This window comes from Lissotriton vulgaris, chromosome 6 (genome assembly GCF_964263255.1).
Source record: "Lissotriton vulgaris chromosome 6, aLisVul1.2, whole genome shotgun sequence".
In the NCBI taxonomy this organism is placed as follows: domain Eukaryota; kingdom Metazoa; phylum Chordata; class Amphibia; order Caudata; family Salamandridae; genus Lissotriton; species Lissotriton vulgaris.
This window is the reverse complement of record NC_141694.1, coordinates 702,215,634-702,237,237: the sequence shown is the minus strand read 5'-3', so window position 1 is coordinate 702,237,237 and position 21,604 is coordinate 702,215,634. Positions and strand designations below refer to the sequence as shown.

The 21,604-nt window shown below is 40.1% G+C and overlaps 1 protein-coding gene across 1 annotated transcript in view; it reads left to right on the top strand.

The window, feature by feature from the left end:
• Positions 1-21,604, top strand: part of AFG1L (AFG1 like ATPase) — a 685,824-nt gene that overhangs the window by 12,620 nt on the left and 651,600 nt on the right. Inside the window, exon 2 of the mRNA XM_086926682.1 lies at positions 3,105-3,328. Coding sequence (XP_086782808.1) covers positions 3,105-3,328 — 224 coding nt within the window. The remainder of the gene's footprint in view (positions 1-3,104; positions 3,329-21,604) is intronic.

Below are 21,604 nucleotides of genomic sequence, written 5' to 3'. Positions count from 1 at the left end.
TATTTTGACTTATGTCGCTGTGTTTGTGTGGGTAGTAGGGTAAAGATGAGTGAGGAATATTAGTAACCTAATTCCCCACCTCAGAAACCGGCGATGGAGAAATCATCAGGGTGGATGCCTTCCATGCCTCTGGATGCAGTCAGGTCCTACATCTGCCATTCCCACCGAATCTTAGCTCCCATAGCCACATCTGCCTGCACTGTGAAACCACATTTCTGTCGTCTTGGACACCTGGAATCAGTGTTGTTCGCAGAGGAAATATTTAGCTTTAACTATTAGGCTGCATTGCAAGTGGCTCGTTAATTTCTGATACGTGTGGTAAATCTTGTAACTACATACATCGGAATTATGAGTTTTGTGGTTTTTATTGTACCCAGTCGATACATGGCACAATAAAAGTAGCATCATCTTGATATATTTCAGCATGTCAAACCCGCCTGTTTTGATCAGAGGGAAAAATGCCTGGTAAGCACCACACTTTACATGTGAAACCTCATTTTATTGACACAACTCATAAAAGGTGATAGTTATTGTACACAATAAATTCAGTACACATCAATGTTAATTTTTATGGTTTACGAAAATTATCATTTATAAAAATTATCATAAAACCAGGCTGTATGAATTAGGACGCACTGCTTGTTCATACTCAATAGTGTATTAGTTTATTGGTTGTGATTTTCATTCATTTATCAGTATTAAATCATTCTTACTTTAGTATTTGAACACATATATAAACAAACACATATTTGTGTGTGTGTATACTTATATGTACATATTTATAAATATGTGGGAGACTGCAATTCCTGTATAAAAGTTTGTTTGTAATTTCCTTAGCACAAGCAACTAATGCAGTTTGTGTCACATGTAATAAAGAAATGGTGTAGCTATTCAATTGTAATAAGTTATTACAGTAGACTTCTGATGTCTGCTGTCAGAGCATCGGTATAGTTGCTGTTTAAACAAGGGAAAGGGAACTGGCTTTTCCTTCTTCCGATATTTTTCTAAAAAGGAAAAAGGGATCAGAAAAGATATATATATATATATATATATATATATATATATATATATATATATATATATATATATATATATATATATATATATATATATATTAATATGTTTATTTTTTTTCAACAGTCTTGGTTCAGTTCATGAGGGTCTCAAATTACCAATCATTTCTGAGGTGCGTTGAGTTTGTTTTGTGTACGACTATGTAGAGATATACATGGTTGAATAGTATTCATAGTGAATGGGATCCACTTGTAGATAATTTTTTGTTCATAATTTTAAGGTTGTAGTACTGATTGAAGATTATGATTTCACAGGCCCAAAAATACATTGAGACCTGAGGTTAGAGCAGTGAGTGTTTACCAGAATCAGTAAACTTTTTTTTATCCTTGGTCTCCACTGATCTTATTTAATGGTTTTATTAGTACAATATATACCTGATTTGGCTTCTGTTATTGCCTTGTGTTCATAAATCTGTCTCTTTTTCCAGAAATGGTTGCATTTATTTGAACAGTGGATTGGCCAAATTTGATCACTTGGTTGGTTTATGATTTCCTATTTAACACTGTCAAACTGTAGACCTAGTATTTTTTCTTTCTGTTGCAGGGTAATTGGTGTAACTGCTAACATGAGTTTTATGTAGGCCATGTTATGTTCGAATATGCTTTTTCAGCTTACCAAGAAAAGTTCTGTCCTGTTGCTTTTCAAGTGAAGCCTATTGGCATGCACTCACGTTTGCTCCATCGAAAACATTAAATCCCACTGTCTTGAAGTAGAACTACTTGACAGCCTACAGCGTCTACAGAGCTTGTGGATGACAAGATCACTCTTTGCTACTTCGAGGGGCGACAGCAAGTTTATAACAAAAGAACATGCCTGGATTGCTACTTCTCTTAACTCCTTCTCCCCTGTAAGGCACACTATGAGGGTGACAAGAGCAGGCTTCGTCTGGTGGCATTAAAAAAACTTTTTGTCTATTGAATTCTCAGCTGACTAGGGGTTGCCATAATGTTTGCTAAGTGCTTGTTAAATTAAATTTTAATAACAGATATAGAGGGACACTTTACAGTTTGTAGATTATAGTTAATAGATTCTGAACAAATACACTACGAATATACCTGTTTAAAGAATTTGTAATAATGTTTTAGGAAGTTAAATTGGTTGATTCCTCCCCAACTGAGTGACGTTGAGGGCTTTTCGTATCCTACTTAACCTTCTTTTAGATTGTGATTCTAACCAATCTTCCATTTGATTGCAATACGTAGCAGCATTAAGTAATTAATGTGTGTCAAAAATAAAATATAAAATATAGTCCATCCATGAATACTTTTTAATCCTTTTGTGAAAAAAGTCTACCTTTTTGCTCTTAGAAGTGCATGTATTCACAACTTCACTATTTTCTAATCTCGCATTAACCCTTTTTTAATGTGATGCTTTGTATTAGTATAGAGAAATCACGTGGAGATTAATGTGTGGTTTCTGTTTAGTAAAATGTTTAGACATAACATCCCAAGTTGTATGATGACAAGCTGCTATTTAATTTTTAATGAATCCACGATTTTTAAAGGACAATGGTAACCACCATAATGCCGTTTTTGTGAGGGCAGCTGATACTAGACACCGACGTGAAGCTAGTAAAATGATCGTGTGGCTAGATTGATAGCAGGCATTTAGCTAAAGTGATAAAAGAATATTTCAGTGGACCAGAAGGATAACCAACGGCAACTGTAGATGATGGGAGACAAGAAAACTCAAAAAATTAAACTTCTAAGCGATGAGATGAATATTGGCTCCCTTGGTCAGGAAATGGTCACTAGTGTAAACATTCATCCAGAGGACCTTCAGATAATGCTTTGAAGACCTAGGATCGGGACTATAAGAAAACTAATGTATTTAGTTAATTAAAAGTTATTTAATCGGGGGTGATTGAGATGTATGAGATGTTGCACGGAAGCTGAATGGCAGTTTAGGAGGGCAACATTTTGTAAAGTACGAGGAGCAATAATAAATGAAACACACTTCTTTCATGCCCTGGCAGTGACTTGCACCAGGCTCTAATCCGTTTTTACACCTTTTGTATTTTTTTTTTATAGCCTATGTAACTCAGACAGCGGCGACAGAAGCTCTTAACTTGGATCCAGATGCTAACACTAAGGTTTTGGAAGATTGCTCTGGGCCTTTGGAACATTATGACTTTTTGGCTAGATCAGGAGTGCTGAGGAAAGATGATCACCAAAGGAGAGTCATGCAGCATTTGCAGACCCTGCACGAGACACTGAAGGGTTACAATCCAAACTCAACATCTATGTTATCAAAGGTGAGATCCGTCGCTGACTATTGCATAGAATCTTTTCACTGAGAAGGGTTGGAGGGAAAAGAAAGTTATATCAGTGCCCCATAAACCTGTGGTGTAATGTTTGTTTGTGATGTACATGTCTCGGCAGAATTCAGTCTCAGCCACTTTAAATCAGTGTATTCATGTTTTCAATCTTTGTTCTATTTTTAATCACCCTCCATTCTTCAATATGCAACTTATTCAATGCAAACAATGCACTATTAACTGCAAGCTGAATGATGGCAATGGACTTGAACGAGGAGGTAGTAAGGAGGTGAAAGTTTGAGAAGGATGTTTGGAGGTTCATAGTTGTCAGAAAGGTTTGGGAAGAGTCAGTGAGAGGAGAGTTGGAACAAAGGTTGAAAGGATTTTTTTTAAATAGCAAAAAACAGAAATGATCATGCGTGTGTATGTGGGTTTGTATGTATATGTATATATATATATATATACGGTTCACAATCCTGCTCCGCTGCATCAGCAAATGGACAGAAATCCAATCCGCATCAACGAAACCCACAGGTACAGACCACTCCACAGCGCGAAGAGTAAATTCAAAGTGGTTTATTCACAAGCAATCGCCAGCATGACGCGTTTCGGTCACTACACGGTGACCTTGATCACATGCCAAACAAAACCAATGAGAATGCTTATAAAGGGTGACTAATTAACACAAAAGCAGGGCGTACACAATAATGGAAACTGAAAAAACACTGAAATGTAGTTCATCCACAGTGAAAAACAGACCCATATTTACAACAGTTAAAAAGTAAGTATATACAATTAGAAAAATAGTCCAAGTGTACATGTAATACATTGCCAGAATTATATACAATTTCTCAATGTTTTCTATACCTTTTTGTACAATATTTACAAACTGCAGATCTGTTAAATTCATGTCCGTTTAAATACATTATATATACAATATTGATTCGATATTAGAATCCCCGGTCCACAGGATGATAGTGCAAAATAGTTCTTACCATTAAAGTTGCCCGCTAAAGTGCTAGTGTTAATTGCTATAATCCCTAAAGTGCAAAAACCCTAGTGCAAAATATAAAGTGCCAAGGTGCAAATTCAGCCAAATTAAGAGTCAGATCCCTGACCCTTGAGTACCTCATATGCGGCTGGCCGAAAAATTACAAGAAAGTGAATCGGGAAAGTGTAAGGGAAAACTCAGGCCCAACCATGTTACACCATTTTTAGGAGGTTTACATGTTTATGGACTAATATTAAAGACTACCCAGAAACCCTGTCTAGACAACGTGACTACAATGAATGACAAACACGTATCCCAAATTCATATTACACAGTTAAGTATATTTGAGGGAACCCATATTAGGACATAGTGCCTTAATAATCACCCCATAAGGATACTGCATGTAAACTGGATGTATTAGTCCAGAGCGGATCAATCACACCCTCTTATAACAATAGATTTATATATCAATCAGCATGACACTGCAGGCGATCTTATAATGGGGGAAATGAATCACAGACAGTGAATGTGTACAGGGAAAATAAAACCAATTAGATTAGAATTCATAATTTCTGAAATGTACTCCAAGAGCCAAACCAGGCTGATGGCTGGATTCGGGGAGGCTATAAACATATTACAGCTGGAAGGCTGGCCCATGAAGTTATATGGCCAGATTCATTGACTAGATGTTATAAAAAACAATGAAGGTCCTCTCCCGTATTTAATCCATTAGGAATCCTCGTATCTAATAGCAGGATATACTTGCTCTCTAACTGTCTGAGGCACTTTTCTCTATTGCCACCTCTGATACTTTTAGGGACTCCGTCAACAATGAAATAGCTTAAATGATTTACATTCCTTTGATGGACCAAGCCAAAATGCCGAGCGACCGGGTATTTTTCATCGGAATTGACAATGGCCCTGAGGTGCTGGAGTATGCGATTAAAGGCTTGTAGCTTAGTGCTACCAACGTACTTGAGCCCACAAGTACATTGGAGCACATAAATATATATTAAAATATGTGTGTATATATATATGGTTATATATATGTGTGTGTGTGTATATGTATATATATATATATATATATATATATATATATATATATACATTTTTTTAGACACTGAGGAAGCCGAAAAGGTGAAACGCGTTTGTCGAGGGGGCAGGGGGGTCTGCCAATAAACCATCTTGGTAAAAACGTTGATTTGGAGTGCCGTCTTTTTTTACTTCTGGAAATTCTTGGAGGTTTGTGGAAACATATATATATATATATATATGTGTATATATATATATATGTGTGTGTATATATATATATATATATATTAAAATATATGTGTATATATATATGGTTATATATATGTGTGTGTGTGTATATATATATATATATATATATATATATATATATATATATATATATATATGTGTGTGTATATATATATATATATATATATATATATACATGTGTATATATATATATATATATATATATATATATATATATATAGAAAGGTTTTAGAAAATGCTCCAAGTGCAAGGCTTGCACTCACGGCGTGAACACTACCAAAGTGCACGTTCCGTTTAGGACCAAACCTTACATTCTGAGGGACTCATTCACATGCAAGACAGACTTTGCAGTATATGTGCTTGCATGTACATGTGGCAAGAGATATGTAGGTTCTACAATTCATCCAGCTCACGTACGGATCTTACAACACTTGCGAGCAATCGCCAATAATGACCCGACGTATCCCGTAGCCAGACACATACATGAGGCTCACCAAGGAAATACCAATAACATACAATATTTTGTTATTGATAGCATTCCAAGAAACCTAAGGGGAGGTAATCGCCCATTGGCGTTACGCCGTTTGGAGTCAAGGTATATTATACTTCTAAACTCCAAGATCCCATTCGGCCTGAATGCGGACGAAGCCTTAAGTGTCCATCTTTAGCTACAGCATCACTTATTGTCCTCTTCTCTCCTAGTACCATTCGTATAACATCTGCAGTTCACATACTACACAACTCACGGGGTTACAAATGGGCACAACATAGCACACTACAGACAGAATGTATGCCAGTAGTACACATCACTAAATCAGTTTTTTCACATTCACCAACACTTTTTAACACATACCTACTACCTTGTGTCCCTTAGCGACTTAGTCTAACAGGAGCCAAAACCTTATTTATGTTGTTCCCAATCAGGTCCTCTTGGCAAACTTTTGCTACAATATAGCTAACATGGGTATCATCGCGAAAGTAAATTGGCGCGCCATATCTAGCTGCGCTCGCCCACTAGGGCAGAAATAAAATGAAATAAATCAAATGTGACCAATATCTGTCATCACACGCAATAACATTTTGTATTTCACTAATTCTCACATTTGCTGCGCGTAAACACTGACCAAGGGGCACAGTTTATTATGCAGAATGGTTTCCGCTTTGTCTGGCCCTCTCGTGTGGAAATGTTTGTCTCAAACACACGAGCACCGCGTTCACTCGAGGCGCGAGCATAAATTATGATGCACAGGCAATTTTCTGTCTACAGTATTATTAGTACAATGTACCTCAGGAAATTCCCACACTTGCATCACGAAACACCTTACCAAGAGGGAATCGTAGCATGTTGTAAACTTCCGCGCTAGCCGGCGGTCTCCGGTGAAAATGTGCTTTGTCTCCCAACACACGCGCACAGCGTCTACACGAGGCTTCAGCAACACAAGTTACACAGGCAAACCAGATGGGCTACCATTGCGGGACCTTTATTTGGAACATCCATGGCAGGGACACAAGGGAAATTGTAGCATGTTGTGCTAACTAGCATTATTTTCTTTTCACTTACAATGTCACGGAGTTTTGAAGGATGACCTTATTTCGGCTGTGAATTTGAACATGCTGTATTATGTAAAGGTCAAAATTATGTTGACACATGGGTTTGGTGACAAACGTAATAATATAAATATTTCTGTAAAAACAATTCTGAAGTAATGCTCATTCTGGGTGCACAAATGTGAAAATGTTATACAATATAGGTTTAGCCACAATGTAACCATGGCAATATCTAGTTTCAACCTGTACCTTAATTGAATGACACGCCCAGTATTTTGTGCATATATAAACGCTCTAGATTCTAATGCAGATGTAGTGAACAAGGCGGCAACGCCGAAACGCGTCTAAGCAGACACTGATCTAAGAATAAAAGTTTGGATTCAGATTCACGGAGTCAGCGCCTTCTTCAATCGTACAAGTATGGTATGAAAGCATATATATATATATATATATATATATATATATATATATATATATATATATATGAAGAGAAAATCCCAACCCGTCAATGGATGACAGGCTACGGCAGGGTGCAGACCTCAGAACGCCACATCCAACAGTCAGAGAGGCTCACAAACGATCCAACTCAAGTGAGTATGCAGGAAAAACGTTTATTTCAAGAATGACGCGTTTCGCTCCGCAAGGGAGCTTGTTCACATACAAGCACTCAGAAAAAACTAAAGGTATATATACACACAACACAGGGAGGGGCTTAATTGAGGGAACACGCCCAGACAAAAAGAATTAAAAGAACAGTGCACACAAATTTTGTTTTAAAAAATGCAATGACATGAGCAGTGAAGTTCAGAAATAAGCAATTAAAAGATAAAGCAATAATCTTTGCTATGTGACAATAAGCTGATAGTGGCAAAAAAGACAAGTAATAACAATATGTGGTGAATAAGTAAAATACAAAGATCTGACACGTTGTAGAATGATAACATACAAACAATGACGCTGGCAAAAATAGCTCAAAACACTGGCTAAATACTAGTAAAATACTGTAGTGAAGGCACAGAAACAAGCAAATTGCAGGAATAATGGCATAGTGCCAGAATCTGTGTTATGTGCCAAAAATAACCAGAAGGAGCAAATACGAGCCAGCAACATAAGATGAACCACACGTGTCATATAAATAAAGACATAGTGCCTGAATACACATAACCACATCACTGTAGCTAATTAAAGGGTTGCCAAATCAGCTAAAAGAGCCAGCAATAATATGAGTCATGTGAAGCAAAAAAAAAGTGCTGAACATAAAATACATGTGTATCAAAAAATAACCATAAAGTAAATGTGGAGAAAGAAATAAAAACAAAAGGCCCAACCAAAAAAATGTGTAAGATAGTAAAAAGAAGTCCAGAGAAAAGCAAGAAAAAATTACGTATGAAGCAAAGAGATAGATACTAAAACAAAGCAAGGGTTAAAATAACACCGATGCTTTGAAGGAAAGTTCCAAAAACCAGATACTAAAAGTATCAAGGCAGATAAGCGAAAGTAGACCAAGACCAATAGGTGACGCAGTTACTCGAACAAGGAAATTTGAAAAAGTCAAAGTAGTCACAGTCTAAGAAAGATACAGACAGAAACCAAGACCAAAACCAAATGCAGATCAAATCAGAGAAAGCTTTTCAAATCCTCCGTCAGATTTAAACCATGTGGGGCCTTAGTATCTAGGGACATGATAAGCTGGGATTCACGTTGTCTCAGTAGTTTTTCGCGGTCACCACCGCGGCTTAGTTGAGGTACTGAGCATAGAACAGTATATTGGAGGTCTTTCAGCTTTTTATCATGAATTGCCTCAAAATGCCTGGCCACTGGGTAATTACTGTCACTGTTAACAATAGCTCTAATATGTTGGAGTATTCTTTGATGGACAGGCAGCTTGGTGCTACCTATGTACTCCAAATTGCATGTACATTTGAGCTTGTAAACAACAAACTCGGATCTGCATGTTAGATGTTCTTTGATCGGGATGGGTACATCGCTAAACGCAGTGACATAATGAGTGGTGTTTGTGGCAAAATTGCAGGCACGACAGGATGTGCATTTGAAAAAGCCCATTTTGTTAATTTTGTTGATTTTGGGAGGATTTTCAGGTGCTGCTCTGTCCAGAGCATCACGCATGGAGGGCGCACGTCTGAATGTGATTGTGGGTGTTTCAGATAACAATGGGCCAAGAATGGAGTCAGTCAGAATAATGGGCCATTCAGTGCCAATGATGCGCCTAATCTTGCGCTCCTGTGAGCTAAATGTAGTAATCAATCTGACTGTGCAGTGAGTATCATCCTGTGTGTTGTTGGGGCTGACAGTGGTGGAGTCACTAGGTGTAAGAAGTGAAGCCCGATCCACTGATGCGGCTTTAGCTAAAGCCTGATCAAGAATGGCACTGGAATAGCCTCTTTTTATGAAGCGCTGTTTGGATTCCTCAAGGCACGTGGCTAAAGAGTCATGATCACTGCAGATTCTTTGAATTCTAATGAATTCACCATAGGGAATGCTGCGAATGGTGTGTGCTGGGTGAGAGCTGCGCGCATGTAAGATAGCATTGCCCGCAGTGCTCTTGCGATGCAATTTGGTCTCAAGTTTGTTGTTTTTGACAAATAAATGCACGTCAAGGAATTCTGCTTCATTAGCACTTACATTAGCAGTGAATTTCAAATTCAGAGAATTAGCATTACAGTCAGATACAAACGAAAAGGCTTCTTCCTGTGTACCTTTCCAAATGATGCAGATGTCCTCAATATAGCGCCAGTAGTGCGTGATGTGAGATGACCAATGTGCGTGCGTGGTTCTGAGCTCGTGTTCCTCCCACCAACCCACATGAAGACATGAGTAGCTGGGGGAAAAACACGAGCCCATCGCCACCCCACGCAATTGATGGTAGGTGTTGTTTTGGAAACGGAAGAAATTGGAGGTTAGACACAATTTGATCATTGAAATCAGCATTGAATTATGTTCTCTGAAACAAATGGCACGTGTGTTCAAATAGTATTGACATGCATTGATACCATGGTGGTGATTGATAGAAGTGTATAGTGATTCAATGTCCAGAATTAGAAACAAATAATCACTGCACCAGTCAACAGTTTGAATCTTGGTTAAAAAGTCTGTTGTGTCGTTCAAGTAAGAAGGGAGACTCGCAACATGGGGCTGAAGAAAAAAGTCCACATACTTGGAAATATTCTCTGTCATACTTCCAATAGCCGATATGATGGGACGACCTGGGGTAGGGGTAATGAGTTTGTGGACTTTAGGCAAGAAGTATAAACAAGGTGTCACAGGATGGTCTTTGGTTAAATAGTTGCATTCATCCTTGGTTATAAGGTTAAGTCTTTTCCAAGTGTTCAATTGCTTGCGTATCTGATTTTGACTTTGAACCATAGTGAATTGTGATGATAAAATGTAGCATGATGAATCCGATAAGTGTCTCTGAGCTTCCTCGATGTAGTCTGATGTTTTCCATAGGACAGTGTTACCGCCCTTATCGGCACTTTTGACAATCACATTGTGGTTGGATTTAAGTTTGTTGATTAGCAGGTTATACTGCTGATCGTTGTATTTTAGTTGCCTATGTTGGCTCAAGGTCGATCTATTAAGGGCTTTGAGTTCAATGAGGACCCGATCACTGAATATATCGACAGCATCACGGGGCATAAGAGGAAAAAATGGCGATTTGGGTTTAAAGGGTGTCAGCACTGTTCTATTCACATTGATCACCTGGCTGACAGTAGGAGCAGGTTAAATGTGTGTGTATATATATATATGTGTATATATATATATATATATATATATATATATATATATATATATATATATATATATATATATATATATATATATATATATATATATATATATATATATATATATATATATATATATATATATATATATATATATAGAAACAATATCCTGCTGGTTCAGCTCTCGATGCTGCACTTTTGCCACAGGTACAGATCTCTCAGACACCAGAATTAGTGAAATGAAGTGTTTTTATTCTCTCCTCTCCACCAGCATGACGCGCTTCGGCTGTATCACAACAGCCTTGATCATATATATATGTGTGTGTGTGTATGGGGGGTGTTTATATATATATGTGTGATGAAGGCCTCCGTGAAGGCCGAACCGTTATGCTGGTGGCGATATTTGATTGAATAAAACATCATTTCACCTGAGCCTGGGTCGACTTTCGTTGCTGAACCAGTGTGCTTGTGAAACTGTGGTGGTACGCTGATTCTTATGGGACGAGTGCGAGTGATATATATATATATATATATATATATATATATGTGTGTGTGTGTAGTTTGTGTGTGTATGTGTGTGTATGCATATAGCTGTGCCTGAACTGGGGTGGTGAAGTGAGCTAAAGAACGATGATGGATTCAACCCAGATCTGTAACTGGGGGTGAGTGTCTGAAATGTTTCAGCGCTCCGTCCATCATCTCCTTTTGTTTGCTTTGTTCACCTTAAGTTGGCAGGGTATGCCCAGACGTGGGTCCCTTGCTCACTTTGCGACTGGATTCACGCTAGCTTGGTTGATGAGGGCTGTTAGCCCGAAACCGGTCCCAGGATGCTCGTTTCCAGTCCAGGGAAGACTAGGCTTGGCAGTTCGGGCTGGACTGTTCCCGTGAGGTACTGGGTCAAGACTTATTTGCATATATCTGTGTCTGAACTGGGGTGACAAAGTGAGCTAAAGAACGATGATGTATTCAACCCAGATCTGTGACAGGGGGTGAGTGTCTGAAAAGTTTCAGCTCTCCGTCCATCATCTCCTTGTGTTTGTTCTGCTCATTCATGGCGGTTGCACTTTTTAAATTCTCTTAACTTCTTATCAATGTCTGAAACTAAGTTGTCATTCTCAACCGTACTGCTTGACTTGCACTCCCTCTGCTGCTCTCTCATCCTATCTTGCTTTTTCATCATTATTTCACTGCGTTCATTCTTACCTACCTGTTAGTAATTTAGGTGAAATCACACAACACCCCACCCCCATCCTCACAGACCTCACTGGTAAAACTGAAGTGTACCCTTGTTTCTACTTTGCACTAAAATGTCTTTGCCGGAATAGCATTGCATGTAAATCATGGGGAAGACATATTAAGTTTTGATAAAAATCTGCCTAATATTTTGTTAAAGTATTGTTAGCCAAATGGTGGGTGGAAGACACAGAGATGAGAAAGGTAACAACATGTTGATGGAGCCTCCTGTGCCACAGAACAGGTCTCCACTGCAGTCCCATTTTGCTCTTCATGATTATCACTATAGATTCTTGCCGCATTATGTACAGTCCTTTACCAGTTATATTCTTTATTAAAGCGCACCGCATCCTGCATCAGTGTTTTTTTAGGGGTTTTCCAGAGACCAACATTTTTAGGTCTCGCGCCTAGCGTTGCACTGCATAGCAGTGCTTCGCGCAGCGAGAGGCATTTTGTAAACAAAAAAAGGGGTTTTCAGAGCCACTTTTCACAGTAAAATGCTCATGCGTGTCCTTTTTTGTTTACAGTTACTTCATTGGCCTTGGCGTTGTTTCCATAATCAAAGACTTAAATCTATTGGCTTTTTCCGCGAGCATTGCTCCGCCCATGGCCTATTGGTGTCTATTACGCGCATGAAGCTCGTAACCGACACCAATAGGCCGTAGGAGGAGCAACAGAGCTACGGGCATGGTAAGAGAAATGACACGCTTTGCTGTTGCGCGCGCGTGTGTTTAGCAATTACTGGCTTCGAAATGACACGCCTTGCTGTAGCGCGCACGCATGTGTCTTTATCAATACAGAGAAGTACAATGGTAGGAGTGAGATACAAGCTGGAAGAATGTGCATGTTTACCAATTACTTTATTTATGCATTTTTATGTACTACGGACTTTACCGAGGCGTCAGAGCACTTCACACTAGGAACAGAACTGATACATGAGGAGAACATACCAAGTGAACATATTACAAAAGCAGACGTTAACTTACATAATGTAAAAGTGATAGTTGTGAGTAAACAAAATACATGAGAGCAATGACACGCCTTGCTGTAGCGCGCGCGTATGTTTCGCAATTACGGGCTAGAAGTACAATGGTAGGAGTAGATACAAGCTGGAAGAATGCGCATGTTTACCAATTACTTTATTTATTTATTTATTTATGCATTTTTATGTACTACGGACTTTACCCCGAGGCGTCAGAGCGCTTCACACTAGGAACAGAACTGATACATGAGGAGAACATAACACGTGAACATATTAAAAAAGCAGACGTTAACTTACATAAGGTAAAAGTGATAGTTGTGAGTAAACAAAATACATGAGAGCAATGACACGCCTTGCTGTAGCGCGCGCGTGTGTTTCGCAATTACGTTTTTTAAAAAATGTTCTCATTAGGCCCTGAAGTAAACTGTTTATAGACGAGGAACAATAGAACACAGTAGTAAACATTGAGCAGTCAATATGTTGTAAAAAAACAAGCAAATCAACTATTGCAGCAAAAAAGAAAAAAATATAATGATAAAAGAGGTAGGAGTAAAATAAAAACACGTTTGATCAACATGGGCCCCTATGCAAATATTGTTCGTTCCTTTCAGACCTTTCTGACACTGCCTCTGTTGAAGGCCATCTGCTCTTTTTATGGCCAAAACATCCCTGCGCACATTCTTGGGTAATTTCTCTTCTTGAGCCAAATTCAGCAAGTTGCAGCTCATTCACAAAATATAACAAGCATTTCCAATGCAATAGGTCTTGCATTATTAAAGTTTGAGCTATTGGCCTTCTAAATGACAATGCCTTTTATTCCTTTGCATCGGTGCATAAACAAGCACTTTGTACTTGTAGAGTCCATGCTTATGAGAAGCAAGTCTGGCAGTCTCTTTTACTGCCAGCCTTGCTCATCATAAGCAAGGACTATACGTTCAAAGTGCGTGTTGATGCACCAATTGCAGGTTTTAAACAAATTAATAAAAGGCATTGTCATTTACAATGCCAATAGCTCAAACTTTAATAATGCGAGACCTATTGCATTGTAAATGCTTGTTTAATACTGTAATGTGAAAGGCTCTTAGCCTGTGTGAGCACTCTTCTAGGGCGTGGTAGCAACACTCTTCCTTTCAACGGAAGATAGATAGGAGCAGTCAATATTTTTTACTTCATGCAAACATAACTCAACAGTAAAATTGACCCATTATGGGAGATAATTGTGTTTTTGGTTGTCCTTGAGTTGTGCAATATATATATATATATATTAATATATATATATATGGTGGATTGACATGTATAATAGGTACCATATTGGGTAGTCAAACTTTTTAAATATATGTAGTAAGAGTCCACACATCTTACCTGACCATAATTAATCTGTGAATAGAGTTTGAAGATTTCTGCCTGCTTTGTTCATTGACTTACTCATTTATCAAGTGAGTAATGTGCCAAAGCTGATGAGCACCAATTCTAAATATCAATAAAACAGTACAATAAAGCAACAGTGAAAGTTAGAGTGCCAGAAACTCAACATGGTATAGTCTGTGATGAGCATTTTTGTGAAAGCGGGGACAATGTTACAAATATTTGTAATACTATGTAGGAAAGAATTGAAAAAATCAGTCAGTGAAGGAGGAGTTCATGGTCAGACTCCAGAGCCTAATCGATTTTACTATCACAACTTCATGTGGGCATAATCGAACTGTAACCATTTAAGGATCACAGTTTAGTGTGGGAACACTTGGCACAACACCTAAGGATGTTGTCTAAATGTTCAAGAGACTAGAAAAATCTCAATAAAAGCTTTCCTACCTTTGTGCATGGCCCATAGACCATGAAATATACCATCTTTAGAATATGATGATTGTCACATTGCTCTGTACTTTAAGTAGTCTGAAGCTTAAAACCTGTATCATAGTACTGTAAAAAAGGCAAGCAACATAGTAGCGATGTAATGAAAATCGTAAAAGACTATAGATGGGCATAACACATGCCAGGAATTGGGGGCAAACTGCAGCAAATTAGTATTTTCGGTTATTTTGTAGTTTATGGGCTCATGTATAGTAATTAACAGATGGATGACTTTGTGAGGTTGGTAATTCTGTCATTTAGGGTACATGGAAGCAGTTCGTTTTGGGGGACACATCTTTACACAATCGAGCTTGTTATTGTATGGCCTCAATGTGCACTTGTCAGTTGAACAGAAGTGGCATGGATACGAACATTCCAACCCCTCGGGCTTGTATAACCTCTCAGTTAATTGTGTAGGCTCTCATTTCTTGGCCAAGACTTCTGTTAGACCCCTCCTTTCCCAGAAAATGCATTTCCTCTATTGATCCTTGTAGGTCACAGCCCTCAGTAGTTTCTTTCTGTTGCAGGACTCTTTTCAGGGTCATACTCTTCATCTTTAGTCTAAACTTTTGACCATGCTTCAAAAAAAGCCGTACATGCCTTAACCCGTGAAATGCCAGCATTTTTCCCATTTCGATAAATTTAGAATATTTGTCAATTCAGTCCAACCAAAAGGAACACTGTAAAAGTATCAATGAGAAACGGTAATGAGTTTTATCATACAAGCAACTAGACTGATGCAATTTACGTGGTTAAATAGGTGTGGAAATGTGGGACCTTAAAAGAAACCCTGTAGAGAAAGTTGGTTAATTAAAAGCATAGAGGAACTGTCAATAAAACAAGAACCTGGAGATGACTGTATTCCCTACCAAATGCACAGAGCAAATTTTCAACCACAACCTGCTTTTATGGTAAACAACAATGATGATCTGTGATCCATGTACATGTGATGCAGCATTGTCTTTTACAAATCCAACCTCATCTACCAATCAACCCTGTTGAATCTCTGCCACCTGTTTATGGCCCTGACTTTCAACCGTCTAGATTTTAGCCTCTGCCCCCTTGGCAGATACAGCCATTGACTCGCATCAACCCTTTGTCTGTCTCTGTACCCAGTTGCTTGCCTACCAGCCTTCACCTCGTCTGGTGACTGGAAGAGCCTCACTCTAGTGTTTTCTGACAATACATAGGCCCACTGCAACAATGCCATGTTTTTCAGACATTTTTCACAAAGCCTTGCTGTGGCTGATTCAAAGGACCTCCTTTGCAGTTTGAGCACCTTGATGGAATTTGTAATGAGACCTATTCTTCTGACTGTGAGCCTGATAGTATCTCTGTACCTATAATTAAGAAATGGTGCAATACTTACCCCAAGTATGGGTCCATGAGCATGGGGAAGGGCTTTGTGGCACTATGGATATGCACCACTAAAGGCGCAGACTAGGTTTCAGAACAGTCTTTATCCTCTACTGGAAATGAAAGTTTCATACTTGCGCCTTCAGACTTTTTCATCACCCTACTGAAACTGAAGTTGTTGGCGTGGGACCTTTACTAGGCATCCTCCACCATACCCAGCAGGTGCTACGAGTTTCCTACCAGTTTTCTCTCATAGTCTGATATCTTTCATCCTGCCCCACACCAAGCTCTTTCCCTAGTGTACCTACTGTTTTGGGAGTCTTCTTGGAGTTTGTTCCTGTAATAGTAATCTCCACGTTCACCTTACCTATTTTACTTTCAAAGGCCAAGCTAAGTTCTTCACCATGACCACTGGTTCCCCTTAATGAATGTTCAGAGTTGTGTATGTGGTGCATGGGTTTAAGAACTAGCTTCCCCTCGCTCAGTCACCATTTGAGAGCTCTTTAGGAAGCTTTTCTGTTGAGTCCAGTGGCCTGCAGGGCCTCCTGCCCCTATCCCTTTCCATTCTTCTCAGTGTCTGTGCCGAAGCAATGCGGGGTGATCCAGTCTGTACACCACACTTTATCAAAGGAGGTGAGGCAGTAAGCCAAGTGTTCTAGGTGCAGGTCACAAATGTTTCAACTGATGAATCACACACAAATGTGAGCACCACACCATAGCAAAGGTTGACGCGTTTGTTAAAAGTTCCACCCCGTGTCTTGCATCCTGGGCAATTGGTATAGATGCATCACTCCTAAAAGGTTTGAATAGTGGCAACTGGGTTTCCGCCAATCCTCCATCCAAATACCTGGGTGGTGTCAGTAGTTCTTCAATCATGATGATCCTTCCTTCTGCCACTTTAAGGCAGTTGAGAGCAAGATCTGGTGTACTGCAGCCAGCCTGACAAGCCTGGTGGATAGTTCACCCCCTGTTGCCGTGCCTGTTGGGATATGGGTTATTGGTTGACTGGGGTGTGAGCTCAAGTCAAGCAACAGCCACAATCCCCTGTAGAGTGAACCACAGGTAGTCACTAAATTTACCTGTGCTTAACCCTGGGTGGGTTGGTACAAAAAGCTTAACTTGGAGGCAATGTATAAAATATTAATGCGGCACACAAATAGTAATAAAGTGAAAACACAACATAAGAAAAATCCCACACCAATTTGGAAAAATAGAGTAAATTCTAATAAATTATTTGACACCAAAACAACAAAAATCCAATCAGTAGAACCTGGGTTATGAGTTTATAAAGGTGTCAGTAAATCTAGCACCAAAAAGTCAGCTGTGGCTATCTGGTCACTCTGGACAGGGACAATGTCACAAGTTAAGGCTTATATGTAATCAAGAATGGACTGGTCTATTGATAGTAAAAGACTCACAACTGTATGTATCGGGGAACAGAGTGTGTTCCTTCACCCACCAACCTAGTTGGTGGCATGCTTCATCATCGGGCCCACTCAGTGACACCGAATGTGTCCCGGGTGTGATTCAACGCCTGTGTTACAGCGGAGCTGGTATATTACTGGGAGTGCAGTGATGGTGAAGTGATATGTGAATAAGTTAAAAGCTATCCAGTGGTCCCAGTGCCCTGGAGGGCTATCTTTAATGTCCGGGCCACTGGTAGCATTAAAAACAAGGCTGTGGATGTAGGTGAAGTGGTGATTATGAACTCCTGCATCCAGTGGTAGGTCTACATGTTTCAGCCAGGCCTTTTATTAAACTGGCTTTCCTCAGGACCAATTAACTGTGCTATTGAATATTGTACTAATGGTGAGTACGTGGTATTGAAATGTGTTGCTCGCGCTAAGGTGCCATACGTGTAGGAGGAGGGATTCCCTCTCCAAGCATAAGCTATAGTTTTGAAGTGAATGCCCCTTCAGAGATGCCCGACAGAGGAATGGACCGCTACTGGTGGTCACGACCCTCTTGAAACCTGTTCGGCTGCGGCGGCTCTCCGAAGTTAAGGCTTAGCACTAGGAAGGGCTGTCTGGCTACAGGCACCCAGCTAGAACAGCTGAACAGAGTCCCTTAGATCCCAGTTTGTGGAGGTTACAAGGATCTGCGTCAGAGATGCATTACAGAGTTTTTAAGCGATGCGTTGGCTCCGAGGTGCAGCAAGGCTGTGATGTAAGATCCTATGTCATAATCGAGGATCCCTCAATAAGGACTTGTGATGTGAAGTCTGATGTTGAGGATGCAGTGTGCAATTGGGGTTATGCGTTGGTTCCGTGGAGCTGCGAGGCTACGATGCGGAGTCTGGCGTAGTTGAGGCTGACGCCGACGAGAGATGCGAAGGCCTGTGCAGAGGATGCCTTGTGCAGTCGGGGTGATGCATCAGTTCTGAGGACTGCGGAGGCGATGAGGGTTTTTGCGACGAGTTCGATCCACTCAGCAGTGGCGATGAGTCAGTTTTACTTGACGTTGCGGTGTGTCGGTTCTGCTGGATCCACAGAGGCTGGACAGCACCTTAGGCTCTTTACCAAGGGTCCAAGACAGGGGTGGCACCACTTGGCAGGGTAGACTCACAGGTGGTAGAGTTCAGGTGCAAGGTTGAAGGAAGTCTTTTGTGTCCCTGAGGCTTCAGATCAGGAGGCCAGCTAACTAGCTATTGGATTCACTCTGGGATTCTGAGAATCCGGTCCAGTCCTCATCTAGACAGGAGGTCATCAGGCAGCAGTCCTTCAGAGCAGCAGTGTGGCAGTCCTTTCAGCAGCACAGCAGTCCTTCCTGGCAGAGTATCCAAAGGTCCAGAAGTAAACTAAAGAGTTTGTGTCTTAGGTCCCCTTTTTATGCTCTGGTGCCCTAGTTCTGGAAGGTGGGAGAAGCTTTTAGACAGCGACTTTGAAGTGCATGGAATTTCCTGCCTCCCATGCCCTGGCTCCAAGCTGGCTGCAGTGCCAACATGAGTTAATGAGGCCCATTGTGTGAAGGCAGAGCACAGGCTGTTCAGTTGCAAGTGGGGATGCGTTCAACTCCACCTCCCTCCTCCCATCCTGCCAGCAGATGGCCCATCTAGGCAACCTAATCCCTCTTTTATGTGACTGTCTGGAAGGAATTCACAAGTACACCCAGTCATGTGACCCAAGACAGATTACATGCACAAAAGAGCCAAGGGCAGGAAAATACCAACTTTCTGAAAGTTTTATTTTCAAAATGGTAATGAAAAATCCAACTTTACAGTTAAAGAGTGTTTATCATTACAATTTCATAGACGTCAAACATTACCTAGCTACCTGCTCCCAATTGGAATTTACAGCTTGTAATGTAATAGTAATTGGGGATTCCCTATGCTATCCTATGGTAGGGGTAGGCCTCACAGTAGTGAGAAGACTACCTTAGGGGAGACTTACATGTAATAAAAGGGGAGTTTCAGGCTTGGCAAACGGGCTTAAATGCCAGGTGGTATGATAGTTTAAAACTGCATTCAGGCTGCAGTGGCAGACCCGGTATATATTTTAAGGTGCTGCTTAAGTGGGTGAGACAATACATGCTGCAGACCCACTGGTAGCATTTAATTTACTCACTCTGGGTATATGGTATACCACTCGACCAGGGAGTTACCAGTAAATAAAAATTGCCAATTGGGTATAAGTCAATGTAACCATGTTTTAGGGGAGTGAGCACAATCACTTTTAGCACTAGTTAGCAGTAAATTTCACAGAGTGCTAAGGCCAACAAAAACGATTTCAGCAAAAAGTGGAAGGAAAAAGGCAAAACTTTTGGGTGTGACCTTGCAGAGAGGGCCAGGTCCAATAGTGCCCCTAATCTAAAGGAGCAACTAGTTAGGGAAATTGTGCCTACCACCAGCCGTCCTTTGTCCTGTCAACACCACAGGACACATGAGCTGCATTTCAGCAGTGCCACACTTGCTTACTTCTTTAACAGTGGAGTGACCTCTACATAGCACTATACAGCCCATAGCCCCCTTTTGCATGAAGTGATAGAGGAAAAGGGCCAGCAGGCACCAGCCCCACTGGCAGCGTCCAAGTTGGGTTTGCCCAGGACAGGGGAGGGAGGGGGGATTGATACAATAGAGGACACCAACGTTTAAAAAGAAATTACTGCAACAACAGGATTCTGCTCAACTGGGTACTTCCGCTAGGGATACACCCTGAAGCCACCTCTCCCCTGTAAGATCCTGTTGCCTGTAGTGAAGAGGGCAGGTTCTCCACATGGTCTGTTCCGGTACCCCACAACTTTCCAGCAGTCCTTCAGGTCTCAGTGGGTTTTCTACAACCAAGCAGGATAATAAACCTATCCAGGTCACACCTCTGAATCTTTGTTTGTGTATCCGAATTACATTACATTACATCAATGACAGTGGAAACATAATTATTCAGTCTGACTTACTATGTTCTAAATTCTAACTAGGTACCCCTGGGCGTACACTTTGTGTTTGGAGGTGTACAAAGTAAATGGTTAAGTAGCATATATAAAATTTCAATCTTGTACGTTTTAGTGAACTGGATTGCCACTCTTTTTCTCGCCAACATGTTGGCCACCATAAGAAAATTTTAATCGGATGCATCTCCACAAACAAACATATCAAGCAAGCAGTTCAGAGTTGGGAAATGTAAATTTTTTGTTTTCAAAAGAATTACCACCCATCTATTACCCATTCGTAAAATGTTGCCACTGGTGAAAAGTCCTCGATTCATTAATTGAATTACACTGAAGGATAAATATAATGCCCTTAGGTTCCGTAAGGTGGGCATCATTTCTGTAAGTTTGGCCAAAGTATAATATATTCTTCTAATCACCTACTCTTGCCCATGTCAAATTTGGTTCCATTCCCTATCTGAGAGGTGGCCTCAAGTCCTCAAGGTCCTCAGCACACCATACTGTAAGATAAGATCTGCTTTTGCCCTTTAGCTTAGTTGAATTTCTACAATGTGAAGATCAGGTTAAAATTACAAAAAGGGTTAAGAGCAGTTGGTAATGGAAGACATTTTGGTATGCTGGACTTTTTGTAGAGGGAAGTGATAAGACATGGCTTTCAGAGACGATATTGGAGAGACCTGGCTTTGGCAAACTGTCGGGGAAGAAAGGGTCCTGCCATTAGTGACTGGATTGATAAATTGTAATAAGGTGGGCCTAATGAGATGAGTCAACGATGATCCTGGTAGCATTCCAACTTCATTAGAGTTTGACAGGTTGCATCAAGTTCCACTATGCACATTTGCATCAAAAATTGGATTTCAGTCTTACAAATTACTTAAATGCTAGGTTACAAAAAACCCACTTAC